Source organism: Mugil cephalus, chromosome 11 (genome assembly GCF_022458985.1).
Source record: "Mugil cephalus isolate CIBA_MC_2020 chromosome 11, CIBA_Mcephalus_1.1, whole genome shotgun sequence".
NCBI classification, from domain to species: domain Eukaryota; kingdom Metazoa; phylum Chordata; class Actinopteri; order Mugiliformes; family Mugilidae; genus Mugil; species Mugil cephalus.
The window spans coordinates 16,416,991-16,431,479 of NC_061780.1; the positions used below are offsets into that span (position 1 = coordinate 16,416,991).

The 14,489-nt window shown below is 43.5% G+C and overlaps 1 protein-coding gene across 1 annotated transcript in view; it reads right to left on the reverse strand.

The window, feature by feature from the left end:
- The window catches only part of LOC125016473 (eukaryotic translation initiation factor 3 subunit H), a 54,028-nt gene extending 41,488 nt beyond the window's left edge, over positions 1 to 12,540 (reverse strand). The window contains exons 1-2 of the mRNA XM_047598981.1: positions 12,378 to 12,540; positions 4,427 to 4,583 (exon numbers count right to left, since the gene is read on the reverse strand). Of these exons, the coding sequence (XP_047454937.1) occupies positions 4,427 to 4,583; positions 12,378 to 12,479 (259 nt within the window). The 5' untranslated portion in view covers positions 12,480 to 12,540. The remainder of the gene's footprint in view (positions 1 to 4,426; positions 4,584 to 12,377) is intronic.
- Between the last annotated feature and the right edge of the window lie 1,949 nt (positions 12,541 to 14,489).

Below are 14,489 nucleotides of genomic sequence, written 5' to 3' on the forward strand. Positions count from 1 at the left end.
TCTCTTCCACCAGCCGCACTCTTCACTTATGTCACTTCAACACTGTTATGCGTAAAATGTGTGCAGCCCTCTATTTGTAATGACAAGATGGGAGCTAGTGCCCACAGTTTTTTTTTTTTTTTTTCTTGTTCAGCAGTTGGTGAACACATAAAGAAATTGAACGGCAATCTTTGTAAACCCGCGCAAGAATAGACAGGTGCGTGGCAGAACATGCGAGGATGAAACGGGGAAAAATAAACGCCCATATGCTGTCAAAACCTGAAATACAGTAACATTTCAATAAACTGACATTATGTGTAGGCAGAGGTGAGCGAGAGCCATAATGACAGGCATATGGACCGGCACATAATGAGATGAAAGCTGTGGCGTGTTTGCTGGGATCCGCAGCTGATAACAACCATCTCACACGGGGTTTATTTCAATGTTTGACTATTGTGCAATGTAGGTTTATGCATCATAAACGTGTGCTTTTATTGTCAAACTAATATTTTTGCAGTTGATAAAAGGTAGAAGTCACGATTGCTACCATCATGCGAGGTCTGGGGTAAATTTTAAGTGTGCCTATGTCCTCAATAATCTCTCCGTAGCAGCATGTCTCCTCTCAGTATTATCACCGATATCACAACAAAGGAACAGAGGAAGACAGCCAACGTACATTATTAACATGCTACTTGTGTTGCTCTATTGCCTAAAATGCCTCCAGAATAACTGCCTGCAGTTCTAGACATCTCCCTCCATACATTTTGTCAGCGATGCAAGGACACAGTGTGCAAGGACACAGGAGATAGGAGGGTTGGGGATCAGCCAAGGTTATTTCTTTCTTTTCCTTTTTTTCTAATCTGAGGCTGATTCTGCAGTGTGCGCTCAATTACTCTTTCTTTATCTTTTTCTCACTCATTCTGGTCACATTTGATGGCACCGGCTGTCCTGCGAGCACAGCTCCACACTGGCACCTGTTGATGAAAAGGCAGCATAGCACACACGCATACACACACACACACACACACACACACCCAAACGCACAAGAAGATGGAAAACAGTCACGTAGCTGCCAATCCTGTCCATGACTCCTTTAGGTGCATTTTAGAGGCTAATGTATTCTGAGGGGGCTCCAGCAGGCAATGAGTTAGTGTAGGATTATTCAGGTGTGTACACACACACACATACACGTACACACACACACTATGCCGCAGCCAATTGCACAGGTCAATAGATCTACACATGTGGATCTTCAAAGCAACAAGTATCCAGGGTGCCCGATGATGCCAGAAGAGGAGAGACGCATGCTGCCATAGACTTCTCAACCATCTAGAACTTTATTTAGGGATGAATGATTAGCTGATACGATTCAGAGGCTTTTTCTATAACGATCATACATAGGGCTACGTATGGGTCCAAAATAAACTCAGTTGGAAATTCGTCAAAAATTCATACACTTGCAAAAGAAAGTGATCTTGGTAAAAAACATATACAGATCAGCCACAACATTAAAACCACCGGAGAAGTGAATAACATTGATCATCCTGTAACAACGTAGTGTTCTGCTTGGAAACTTTTGAAGCATTCGTGTGGATGTTACTTAGACATGTACGACCCACCCACCCCATAGCAATGAGACTGCTTGATGGCAGCAGCCACAGCCACAACAGCAGGATGCAGCCCGACACATACACACACACAGAAACGGTTTAGGAGCAACACAAAAAGGACACAGTGTAGACCTGGCCTCCAAATCCACTGATTAAGTATCTGTGGGATGCACTGGAACAAGTCTGACGCACGAAAGCACCTCCCCTCAACTCAAAGTCCCTCGGGGCACCCTCAGAAGACCCATGTCCATTCTTTGATGAGTCAGAACCGCTTTGGAGAGAGACCTACACAACATTAGGAAGGTGGTCATGATATTATACCTGATTGAACTAGCCTGGATGTGCACAATATCTTATGAGTTCCTACTTAAACTTAACTAAGTGTGAGTAACTTGATATAAATTACACTTGTCCTTAGTGTTTAATCTGCAAGTTACAGAACGTATTGATTTGCATTTACAAGCAACCCTGAATTACGGAAAATACTTGATTTAGACAGATGGCCCTGGTACCCAAAGGCCTTCCCCGAAATATTATTGAGCACGGCAGCTGCTGCCCGTCATTTGTCAGCACAGTGACTGAGGCCATTCGGATGACCCGATATGAATCAAGTAGCTCTACACTCCATTTTACCACATTCCTGCTCAAGTATCTCCAAGAGTAAGTTTTCAGGTAGACGTGATTGCTTCAAAGTGCAATTCACACTTCAAAATGCTGTCTTTCCGTCTTGTGCGATGGGTCGAGGCAACCTGGCCCGACACCGGCGCGCACACACACGCGCACACACACGCGCACACACACAACACTGACAATTAGTTTCAGCAGAGTAGTCGAGGCAGACAGAGAGAAGAGTGGCCAGGCTGGTCAGCTGTGAGCGTGGGCAGACAATTCAGGCTGGAGTGGGAGAACAAAATGACCAAATGTACAGGCATAAAATCCATTTCTCATGATTTGTATGCGTAACAATTGGACTCCTCAGAGTAATTGTCTTTCCGTGGTTTAGATTTAGTGGATAAAATCAAGGAGTGTAGCAGAGCCTTTTTTTCTGCAAGCGCAGAAAGCAGAGACACGAGGATTCTGTAGTTGCAGAAGAGCCGTGCATATCTGAGACCGAGGGCCTCCCCTCAGAAAAAGCCGAGAATAAAGGAGCTCCCTCATTTAGACTGAGTTTACTTGCTTAGTTTTGCTCGATTGCTGGACGCCTATGGGATCATGATTATTTTATGTGATTGCACACACACTTAACAACAGAGGCAAGATAGCCTAATGTTGCTGTTTGACAACTCAAAGAGGTGTAGTCTGGGGCATTTATTAGTTTACAACAACGTACCCCGGAAGTGCTGTATCTTTAGCTATATCTTTAATCAAACAGCATGTTTAGACTATTCTATGTGATATTCTTTTGATAACTAAGCACTTGAAAGCCCGCCTTTAAAAACGCCGGTCTTTGCTCGTATATAGAAAACGAGTTAAAAACCAAAAGAACACACAGCGTGAAAGATTTTTTATCACATGTCCATTTTAAATTTAATTACGTCATACTCCCAGATAACCTGAAACCTGCCACCTTTACGCAGCTCCATCAAAATCCCTGCTGAGGGGGAGATTTCTACTGTGGCGGTGTGAGTTTCGCTGGGTTCACAGCAAGGCGCTACACACTGAAGCCCTTGTTAACTTAAAAGGAGTGACAGATGGAAAGACCAATGCATCAAAAGTCAACAACACAGCAAGTCACGACACTCACCAACACAGACACACACGCAGCGAGCTGTTACTGACACTAACGACCTTTAGCCACCCTTGGTGCTCGTGCATCCTGCTGAATTTCTGACGGTTGCTCATTAGCAGAGGGGGCCTGTTAGACCGGGATTTTCTCCCTTCCCTCCTTTTACTCTGCATCTGCTCATTTTCGTCCCTCAGTCCGGCTTGTAGAGGAATTTGCTGCGCTAACAAGGAGCGAGAAAAAACAAGGAGCGATAGCAGCGGGGCAAAGGTCAGAGGACACGCCATCCTTTGATATGAACGCTGGAGTGAGGCGGGACGGCAACGGACGAGTGTGGATTGAAACGAAATCAAAACCGATGCATGTTTGCGCCGACAACGTGTAACAGAAAAGCGGGAACGTTCGATCCCTGCTCCACCGCCCTCACACATCAACCCTGGCCCTGACAGGGTAGGACGCCCAGCACCTGGTTTAAGTCAGCGCCGTCTTTAACACTGTGCTTGGGGACAGCTCATGCACAAACACAGGAAAACGCACACTGACATTCAGAGAGTCGATGATATGATTGCACTCCTCTGCTAACATCTATGTCTGTGTTTTTTTCCATTAGGCTAACAACAGTGATCGCAGCCTTTTCTGATTCCTCGAAAGCACATTTGTGCGAACCAATACTCAATTCTGCATTACTACCTGTCACAGTTTTGGTTCTAAGCACCTGCTGTATATCAATGATGGGTAGTATACCAGGGTGTGGGATTCATACACTATTTTTTAATGAATATCCGATATAACTTTCTGGCTCGCCACGCAAAAACATAATCGAATGAAATTATATCAAACTTTCCTTTTTCCACTGCAATGTTTTCGGTGCCATCTGGTATAGTGACTCAAGAATTTGGTGCTAATTAAAAATGTAATCATGCAAATTTGCAATTCATAACGTTGTGCGGTAGAATTTAAATCACAAAGACGCCTTTGTCTTTAGTTGAGTTACAAAACTTTGACAGCAGGCAGCGAACACCAAAACTGTCCACGTTGTTTAAGCCTTCAGACATCTTTCATTTCGCTTGTTTTCTGGGCATGTGCGTGTTGCGGAGACGCTGCTCTCGGTTACCTTCATCGAAGTCTGCATCGTCCTCGGTGTGCTGAGGGAAGGGGAAGCAGTTGGTGATCTCCAGCCGGTCGTCGACCACCAGGCCCAGCAGGACGCCCTGAACCACCTCGCTTCCCTGGCCCTCTTCCTGGTAGTGCTTAATAATCTTCATCACCACCTGTGAAAACAGAAAAAAGAGCGACACGTCCGCGTTATGAAACTGTCACGGCGGAAAATAGAAGATAACAACAACAAGTTTCTGGAAAGTGATTCAATTTTTGGACCGGAGATCGTCCATTTCTCTTTTCCATTGTCTGCACATTTCCCGTTAATGTGTTCCATCATCAGTTGTGTCTCTGCTCGTCATGTTGAATTGTGCTCATTAGTCTGTGTTGAATTTATTTTGGTCGAGATCGTTTTTTAAAGAACGAATACACCTCGTGCAGTTGTGCTGGGGGAACATGAACCAAACGGCACACTTTGATTTTTTTTTTCCATTAAATAATTTATATAAAAATACATTTCTAGCAAAATATAGTCTGCTTTTGAGTTGAGCGAGACTTGGGAGAGGTGAAATTAGCAACTTTATAGCTCTCTTAGAATAATTTTATCTATATAGAGAAATATACAGATACACATTTATCCTATATCCGGTATGAAAATATATTAATATATATTAATTTTAATAATTTTATTAACAGATTTATTTTTTTCTCGCCCTATAGAGGGGATCTTTGGGTCCTATGCATTGAGGGGAGGGGCCTCTGTGGATCAGGTTTACTGCAGAGCATTCCACAGATACTTGATCAGTTTGGGAACTAGTGAATTTGGAGGCCAGGTAAGTTGCTCCTGAACCATTTTTGGCTGCATCCTTCTGGGGATGGCTGCTGCCATCACTAAGTGTCACTACGATGGGGTGGGGGTGCCTGGTCTGGTATGGGTGCGTGGTACATGTCTAAGTAACATCCATATAAATGCCAGGTCCAAAGGTTTCCCAGCAGAACATGTGTCGTCAGCAGATGATCAATGTCATTCAATTCTCCTGTGAATGGTTTTAATGTTGTGGCTGATCAGTGTATTGGTACTGTAATGTATAGAGTAGCACTGCAGGATAATCAAATTATGAACTAGAACAATTAAAAAAAATGAAAATGATTTCATCGAGGAGCTAAAAATATTCAGCAGGCCACGCTGAAACTTTCTACAGCACACAGAGAATTAACATTATGTAAATATGTACAGCTACATGGGAGCTCAAGTGATTAGTGGCAGTTTCATTACAACTTTTATCATGAGCAGTGGGAGGCTTTGTCTCGGTTACAAAGACTCCGAACACATCAATTTACGGCGCAGAAGATGCACCCTGACCATCTGATATGTGAAACAAAACATGTAATGAGTTTGTTGTCATCGTCTGGTGAGACGCACACATCCTGGCATGCCTGTCCTCCTCTGCAGCTCGCACAATAATGATATAGTGAATGCGCTCTGGTGTGATGAATCATGAGGATGAACTGGATGTGCAGAGGTTACACAAACGCTCCAACAGTCATTCGTAGAAACCACCGCTTGCCGATTGCCCGCGCGATAGGGACGCGCGGATCGGGTCGGACGCCGCGCGGATCCGCATGCATAAATCATCTACGTGTCACCCAGACGCGCAAATTATTATTTTTTTTTTCGGATTTAGTGACCCGCATCTCACCACACATTACAATTACTTCTGAGTGGGTTGTGTGCAAGTGTGGTAGCATGGTAACGCTGCTCTGAAATAGGCTGGCTTTAAATAAATTACCATGAAAATGAACATGGCAACAGGTATTTCTGCGATAGCCTGACATGTTTCAGTCCTGTCACGCTAAAATGATGAATATCTGGAAATTATGCCCGATGCAAATGTCAGAGAACGCATGGCGCAAGATGTCCTCATTAATAATGTAGGCCATTACTTCCTCCAACCCATTGGTTATAAATGCAAATACTTTAATGACCCAGCATGTCCAGCTTGCACACCACCGTGGTCTGTGAACATCTGTGGGTGACTAGGTTCTGCAAAGACTAGATACGAATGTGCAATTGGAGGAATCCGTTTTAATCAAAGTTTTTAATTGACAGACTCCAGAGTACCAAGTACGAGAAGAAGCTATTAAATCCGACCAATTCGCCACCTGAGTGGACTACAAACTTAGGAACACTGTTGCCTCTAATCTTATGCACCAACCTGCTAAAAATGGCACTTGATTATTTTGTTAAGCTGCAGTGCTCAGGTAGGTACTGCAATGCAAAAGTTGGTGGCAGGTTACCTAGCAACATTGGCCTTCAAACTTGCTAAGGGAACCGCTTCCAAAGGCTGAAGCTCAATACTCCTCAAACATGTCAAATCATTTTTCTTTGTTATTGTTAATCTACTGATGATTGGAAGAACATATTACACATAATACGTACCATCTCACTAAAGCGCCCCATGCATTCGTGTTAAATTGCATAATAAATCCATAGTCATCATTCTGCACTCTTCGCCGACCACTGAGCTCTTGCATAAACCCACAAAATTGTCAAAAAAAAAGTAAAAAAAAAAAACCTCTGTTATGTTAAGAGGAAATTCTGGGACAAGTTACTCCTGCAATCACTGACTATAGCTGAGTGCTGGAGCCTGCAGTGGTAAGCACCACCTGCAGGCTCCAACTCTGGAGCAGCACTGAACTTGAGTGCGTACAAAAGGCCAGTTAGTATTCAGCACAGCTTAGCAATTTACACTGGAGAGAGAAGAGGCGGCGCGGAGAAAAATTTTTAAGAAAAATGTCTACCCCGGTAGAGTGGGAGGGTATATTTGGACTTGCAGAGTCCGATATCCCACATCATCATGCTTCATCCGGACAGAGCGTCCATGCATCATGATACGCATTTAATTTTTAATGCCAGATAAAAATGGGCCAACAGGACAGGTCTGCGCATGATTCAGGAGCGGGTTTAAGCTCCAGAGCTGTGTCACCGACACCAAGGGGCGGCAGAGACGGGGCTATCGCACACTTCTACGCAAACAAAACATGTATTTATAGACGGACGTGCGCACACGCGAAAGAACGGACCGCCGCAACGCTGGAAAAACAGAAAGGCCACGGCTAAGAGTAGAAGAGAAAAAAAGGCAAAGTGTGTAAATGAACAGGAACAGGACAAAAGGCTGAAAAGCATAGTGTGATGGGGGAGAGCATAAATCACGCTGATAACAGTGTGGGCAGGTCACAGCCAGAGGCATTAATAATACACACATACACCATACAAGCAGGAGCAGGGTGGCAGTGCTGGAACAAAGCATCCAGCACCACCGTAAGGGAGCCCTTACTGGTCTCAGCTAGTCACACACACACACACACACACACATATACATACATAGGCTACATATACGCACATGCATGCTCCTCTGGAAGATGATTTATTTCAATAGACCCTGCTGGACCCTGTCACGCAACAAGTAAAAGAGCTGAGGGCGGCAGACGATTAGGGAGGGAGCGGGAAGAAAAACAAATCTCATTCCCCGTCCGCCCGCCTTGGCTTTTTCTGACCGAGAGGGGAGGAAGGTCTGAGGAATAGGCCGGTGGGGGGAGCGAGATGGATGGGGAGAGAGGGAGGAGAAAGTGAGAAAATGTAAGAGTGAGAATTTGATGGGGAAGGCAGCGGGACAGGGAAGAGAGAGAGAGAGAGAGAGGAACGAAGGAAATGTAACGGTGACATGTGACAGAGAGAGACCAGAAGGATGTGGAAAATGACGGCACAAGAGATCAGGGACTGGGTGAGGACGGGGAGAGCAGACAGGTGTAGAAATGACAGCTAGGGAGGCGACGGGGGGGGGGGGGTGCAGCGGGGAAGAAGAGAGCTACAGAAGTCCTGAAAAACGGTACTGCTGGCTGCTTTACAAAGCCTCCCCCTGCCCCCCCCTTTGAGCTTTGTCTGCTTTTTCCTGCCCACAAATAGCTTTTCTAGTCTCCCTCCATCAGCGAGCGCAGATAGCACAAATACACAATGCTTTCAGCTATCTAACTCCTGGCAATCTGTTCATCACGCACTTAAATAGCATCCGTCTGGAAATGGAGCAGGTGAGAGACGGACAATGGGCCAAAAACAACTCCAGTGAGGTCAAACAAATAGGGTCAGACTGAAATGGGGTTTTTTAAGAAAAGGGGAAAGCGGAGTGGAATCCACACCGCAAGAAAAGGGAAGGAAGGTAAGAGCAGTGGATTTGTAGGACCTGCTTCCTGGTGCTGAGTGAATGCCATCAGGTATTATAAGCAAAGCTGGGAAAGCTCCACGTTGGTGCAAACTTTCACGCACATTCTCAAACACTGTGTTTTCTCGCCGCTCTCTCTCTCACACACACACACGCACTCACGTATGATTTTATTGATCTAGCTCACAGGCTGCTAGCCCAGCGAGCTCACCTCATGTGGAGAGGCCCGAGATTGATATGTGGACAGCGTATTATAAATCAACAAGCTTAAAATTGAATTGTGCAAAATCAATTGCGGTCAAAATCCCCCGCTGGCTGCCTTTAATTCTTATCATAAATCTTCTTTCTCGCTCACACAAAAAGGGGCTTCTACTCCTGCCACAAAGGGGCTCAAGTTATGAGAAAGTACAGCAAGAGAGACGATCCCGTAATTAGTTTTCTTTTTGCGTCCGCACTCGACGTCGGCTGTGATATACTTGACGGAGAAATGGCTTTCGCGGGGCTCGAGTCATCCGGTGGGTTAAGCCATAGATGAAGACCACTGAAGATTCCCACTTCGTCTGCCAGCTTCCACCCGCTGGCTGAGTGAAATCTTTCTCAAACATGTTTGAGTTTGTTGTGCCAAGTCTGGCTTGTAATGTCAAGTGTTCAAAGACAGGGATGCGGGAGCCAGTGACCCGGGCAACTACATTCGGGAGGTGTTCTTTCAATGTTGGGGGAAGAAACGATTCAAAGTCTTTCTGACGGACAATTAATCGTAATCACAACACGTGCTTGCTCTGCTGTTTAGCAGGAATAACTCAAATAAGAAGGCGTTTGGTTTGGATCAGTTACAAATCACCTATAGTTAGTTCAGATACAGGCAGTAACTGACATAATATTGTTACAATGACACATTTAACCTTGGTTTGCATCGTATTCACAAGGCACTCCCTCAGCACTACTAATGCATGCAAATAGCTTTGTGATTGGGTGTAATTTTGCAGGAAATATGGATGAGGGAAATAATCATATGATAAATAGAGCATCAGCAGACTGTTCTGTAGTTCATGGACCAGTCTAATTGTAAATGATCAGTTTGATGCGTCTTCCAGGTTCAGAACAACAAACTAACTTATATTAGAGTTGTTTCATGCTAAATTCTCCACACACTTTTGTAAGAACGTACTTATATTTTGGTTATCACTTTTAGTAGCAGTCAGTAATTGTATTTACAGTTAGTAGCTTCAGGGTTTACTCTCTACTCGCTTGCAGGTGGTAGGAAAAAAAACAAAACTGTGTCGGCAGTAGTTTAATTACACGAGAAGCCACCACCACCGAATGAGAAAGTTGGCCAAAAGGCTGCACACCTTCGCAGCAACTTAAGCAATGTCATGAGCAGTGAGATGCAAAATCTGATCATTTTTACTAAGATTTTTACAAATTAAGTTTGTTTGTCTGTGCTTGCGCTATACGTTTGGCACTGTGTTGGTGCGGCTCGGACCTTTGCTGTCTGCTGCCACTCTGTGACTGTGTCAAAAACATGTGGAACAACCAGAGATATGGGTTACTTAGTTAAATGTTTGTGCTTTTTTTGGGCATTTATATTTTCCCCAACCATGATGAAGAACTGGACCAAAAAGATATTTGTAGTGGGGAAAAAATAACGAGTTTTTAACGTGTAGTAATTGCCTGTGCCTGTCTCCGGTTCATGCCTACTCATTCTTAGTTCTTTTTGTGTTTCAAGCAGTCAGCATCCAACTCACACACAGTGCTGCCATATTGTTAGATTATGGGAGGGCTGCATGCAAGTATGTCTCTGCAGCCCCTGCATTACTTGTATTCCCACAATCCTTCACTCGGCGGAGAGCTGCGCAACTGAACCATAAAACCACCTTAGCCATCTGCTGTGGTGCTAAAGTAACCAAGGATGTCAACAAATCAACCAGGGCTGATTCCAATAATAAATATCAACATAAACCGCAGATTTTCTACTGTGTGCTTCTTGACTATCCCATGATTAAGAACTCAAGGCATATTTAAAAATCTCAGCGTAGAAATGGTTCTGACTGTGTGGGATTCATTCCTCCAGTTACTGAAAAATGTTTCTTCTGTTGCGTAAAATGTTAAGATTAAACTCGCCTTGGTGTGTTTCCGTTCCTGCCTTTTTATCTCTGGGTGCTTTAAAAATGAATAAATAAATAAATCAACGCCATAACATCCTCTTCAGCGTGCGCCGACTTTTCTTTAAGTCATGGTGTCCACAGCGCATCGAACGTCAGAATAAATGAATAAAGCATTTTTCAAACATGGAGGCAAACGTGTGATCTCAGTTGGTGTTTAACTGAAAGCACTCCTGTGCTGCACTCTGGTCCTGTGGCAACATCATCCACTGAAACCTCTTCAAAAGCAAGGAAACAATCCAATTCTACTACACAGCAGCAGCGATGCTCTCTAAGGGCAACCCTCCAGCTAAACCTCCGACAGGCGGGTCATGATGCAACGCGGCAGCAACTGCTGCATATCAATGCATTCAGGTGAAACACGTTTCATATCTCTACCTGAAACAGACACTTTGTCTCCTGCACTCCAAAAGGGGTCGCACAATAAAAAGGTTGCTGACGGTTATTAATTTAAGTGCTGCGATTAAAATGTTGTGTTGGTAAGGCCAAGAAAAGAAATTAACCCGCTCTCATTAGAAGACTAAATAATACACACCGAGGTGAAATATTTAGATTTGAAATTAGAGCCTGAGACTCCAGGGCAGCTTTAATGAGCAAGATAAAAGGGAGGCAGCAGCTGGCAAGTTAACATCCTGCTACTGCGCTCAAGCACACCAGGAAAATAAGCTGCTTTGTGTCCAGTGCAGTTTAGGACAGGGGCAGGGAGAAAGCACATGCACACTAGCGAAGCAAGTTTGTCCTCTGCTGCTTGTACGGAGGTACTACAGAAGATAAAGACAGAAACCAATTGTTGTAAGGTCAATTTTGACGTTTGCCACAGGTTAGATGTGTATGATCACAGGGAAGAGAAATCAGAAAAGGCTGCAATACTTTTTAAACGAGAGACTAAACTATAGATAATAGTTCCCCCAAATTTCATAACAATAAACTCCCACCCAAATTCCATAAATGTGTAATGACTTTGAAAAGTTCAACAGTGAGCAGAGCAGAGGGCAGGTTGAATATCTGAAAGCATCCACGTCTCATCTACTGACGGCCATTAATGTGATAAACAGTCATGATATTTAACGATGTGCGACCACTCAAACCGCATCCATTTGAATTCAATCAATAGATTTTTTTAAGTTTAACTGTATTAGCTTTGTTGTACTGTAATCTTATAAAAACATATATTATTTTAAAGGCACCGCGGGACTTCTCTGTGAGAAAAATATCCGGTGCCCGCCTCCACCCGGGAGGTCCTGGCTTAAAAATGAAACGCCCCCGAAGCTCTCTGAAAGCTAGAACAGTAGCTAGTTTAAAAGACTAGCACTGTTAGCCTATTATTAGCATAGCAGACAGTTATGAGAACGCCAATAGATCATTTTTGTCTTATTTTTTCAGTGATGTATTAAATTGACACGCATAATATACGCTAAAGAGGCTGCTTAGTGTACTTAAGAGAAGAAGAAACTGCTGCACATTAACGTTATTTCTCCGCCATGATGATGCTCACCCTTTAGCATCCACATATGGAAACAACCATGGTAACGTTAACAAACGGCTCTCTACCGTCCGTTAACAACAGTCAATACGCGACACTCACCAGCCCCTCAATCTGGATCTGTTTGACGGGGGAGTCCAGTGTGCCGGCTGTAGTAGCCATTGCTGTGGTCGATCCTGAAGTGGACTCTTTACGGGCAGCCATCTGTGAACCGGTGCACGCGGAAAAAGGAGGAAGGTATTCAGCGATGGACGCTTCCGGCAATGACGTGTGCGTTTTACTGTCCGTGGAGAAACAATGGCAAAAAGAGTTGGGTTCTTACATTGTTCGAGTCGGCCGCTGTCTAGTGGCCCACTATCACAAAACACAACTGACCCTCCCATGTGTGTTTTTTAAATTGAAATATTTGGATAGTAACGCAGACAAAGGATGAAAATTTATGAGAAACACGCGTCTTCCCCCACTGCTCATTTATTGAATTAATAATGAACCTGGCCTATCAGGCCTATACTAACACTATATCACACATCTAAGTCAAAATATTATGTGCTGTACAGTTACTCTTCTATTTAAAACGCAGGTGTCAAACATACAGCCCGTGGGCCAAAAGCAGCCTGCTGTTCCCTAATTTGTCCACTGTTTTAGTACAGTGGTGGAAAAAGGTTTTCGGACACCCTTGAAATTTAACACAATCTCAAATATTATCATGAGATATTTGTGTAAAAATCTTTTCTGTGTTTCAAAAGGTGTGCCTGCATTAGACAGACACAAACAAATACAAGTTACATTTATTTTGTTGTTTACTTACTTACTTATTTATTGTTTACAAGAAAAACTAACCAACTTAAATTCTTGACAGTTTCAATATGTCACTTCTTGAAATTGTCAGAAAAAGGCAACTAATAACAGTGAATGTGTTCAAACCTGAACAGATAAAAAAATAAACCATCACATCATCAAATGAATATTTAGTACTCCTGCCATTAGCAGCATTAGTAGAGCTAAATTAATTCTTCTAAATTCTTTGGTTTGCGCTTTAAAATAAACCTTTTAATAATCCACGCCCAATGTCTGGGGATTGAGCTGGCCACTCTAAAACCTGGATGAAGGATACTGTTTCAACCTCGACAGAACAGAGCATGTGCAGATGGGAGCATGTGGGTTTCGAGAATGGCACAATATTTGGTTGCGTTCAATGTGCCATCACAGACAGTGAGATGACCAACCCCAGCAGATACTAAGATACTAAAGCTGTGAACTGGACTCATCTGACCACAGAATCTTCTTCCAGTTCCTGACTGTGTAGTTCTTGTGTGCTTGGGCCCAACAACGCCGGGCTCACCTCTGTCTCTCATTGATCAGGGGCTTCTTGACAGCCTTGTAGAATCTTAAGCCAAGATCTAAAAGTCAAACATGTACAGTGCGGGTGGAACACTAGACACCAGTTTGACCACTGCTGTTGGAGTTCCTGTGATGTCATTCGGTTGTTTTCACTGCACATGCAGATCAGGATGCGGTCATTTCTTGCTGAAGAAACTTTTGGACGCCCAGATCTTGGTTTTCTTGGTCTTCTAAGCTGTTGGTTCATCTGTATCTAACTGCTGAAGGACTGCATCTGCACTTCCTGGAGATCTGGCGGCAGCTGTACGCTTTCTGGCTGAGAATCAGTATCTTCTGGCATGTTTCCTGCATTAGGTTCCTTGTTTTAGGCATTTTTGTCTCTGAAGAACTTTCAAATGTACTGGCCTTATAAAGACTTGAAGCACAGCAACAGAAAAATGTGTCTTTTAGTAAAAAGCACAGCCTTCATTAGTGAATAAGTTTTTAATGGCTGTTTTGGGATTTGTTTAGTATTTTGTCTGTACTAAAAGAAATTGCACTTGAACACCAAAGAGTGATTCTGAGACTCACGACTAAACAGCTGACAGAAAATTGCACTTATTTTTCTTAAGACACTTCATTTTTTTAAGGGTTGGTTTGCTAAATGTAAACATTCTCCTAGTTTACTCATCCTTCTTTGCACTAAAACAAATTGTCGTTACTTGTAGGTTATTATGCTGTTATATTACTGGTCTGGCCCGCTTGAGACCAAATTGATCTGCATGTGGGACCTAAACTAAAATGAGTTTGACACCCCTGATTTAAAACAGTTCCTTCCAGCCAAATAGCATAATTCCCTATGTAATTTTTTGATTTTTTGCTACAACGTGCTAA